At 44.7% G+C, this 1131-nt stretch overlaps 1 protein-coding gene across 1 annotated transcript in view; it reads right to left on the bottom strand.

Moving 5' to 3' along the window:
* The window catches only part of LOC118325981 (zinc finger SWIM domain-containing protein 6), a 44990-nt gene that overhangs the window by 14762 nt on the left and 29097 nt on the right, over positions 1–1131 (bottom strand). Inside the window, exon 5 of the mRNA XM_035658864.1 lies at positions 314–493. Coding sequence (XP_035514757.1) covers positions 314–493 — 180 coding nt within the window. The remainder of the gene's footprint in view (positions 1–313; positions 494–1131) is intronic.

Raw genomic sequence — 1131 nt, 5'->3', positions numbered from 1 at the left:
CACACCTCTAGATCTGCCCCTGTTTCAGCTAAACTGTGCAAAAGCTTTGAGAGTGAAGTGCTACATGGAAAAAAAAAAATCGCCTCCAAAATGGTTCATTGTTTTTGATGAGATTTAATGAAACAAAAGAAAAACAAACACTTAAAGAATGATGCTTCGGATAAACAGTATTGTTCCACGTGCGTGATGTAGAGGCTTCACTATTGTTTATAAATACTACATGTAGTTTAGCACCCCTCACCTCAACTGTGAGATACCTTAATACAAAGCAAATATGTTATTGACAGACATACAAAACTTGTCACACTCTGACCTTGGTTGCCATGGGCACCCTGAGGCAGTGAGTGGGTGAGGTTGGGCAGCTCGTTGCCGTGGTTACCATCCTCCCAGGGGCAGACGTCCACACTGTTCCATCTGCGCAGCTGGCGCAGCCATGAGGACTTCTGCTCCGGTTTGCAGTGGGGGTTCAGTACGATGCACATCCACAGGGCACCTGGACACACACACACACCCAAATGTAAAAAAAAAAGTCAGCTACCCTACTTTCCAATGTGTGACAATGATGGAAGCAGTCATACAATGTAGATGGGTGTGTCTTTTTTCCAAATTGTTTTTTTCACGCAGCAAAGGGCCACAGGTCAGAGTTTGAACCCGATGGCGCTTGCAAGCAAGGACTGTCAGCCTTTGGTACATGGGGTGCCAGCTCCCACCGAGGCAGCTTACCTGGGCACCCCAGATAGGTGTGTTTTTGGAGTTTAAAAAATCCGTAAATAGAGGTTATCATGCAAGACTGAAAGCTGGAGGCAGTTTTCTAAGATATGCAGCATTCATAACATTGTTTCTTTTTTCTTTTAGTGCACATTCCGTATGCTGCCGCCATCTTGCACTGGAATACCAAAGTCTGTGAAAACAGAGAACTTAACTAGTCCCGAGGCAATGCTGACTGCACACACATCATTTTGGAGTAAATTGGAACAAACAGAATATGAAAAGTGGCTATGTCTCTGGGGATGCAAGCACATTCAGGGATTTTACTCTCAAGACTGCTGGAAATATGTAGACTCTACATTGTGTGTGTGTGTGTGTGTGTGTGTGTGTGTCTGTGTTGTACGTATGCATGTGTGTGTAGGC

This window comes from Morone saxatilis, unplaced genomic scaffold, assembly GCF_004916995.1.
Source record: "Morone saxatilis isolate NCDOM2014 unplaced genomic scaffold, NCSU_SB_2.0 Contig16, whole genome shotgun sequence".
In the NCBI taxonomy this organism is placed as follows: Eukaryota; Metazoa; Chordata; class Actinopteri; family Moronidae; genus Morone; species Morone saxatilis.
This window is presented reverse-complemented; position numbering and strand designations above follow the sequence as displayed.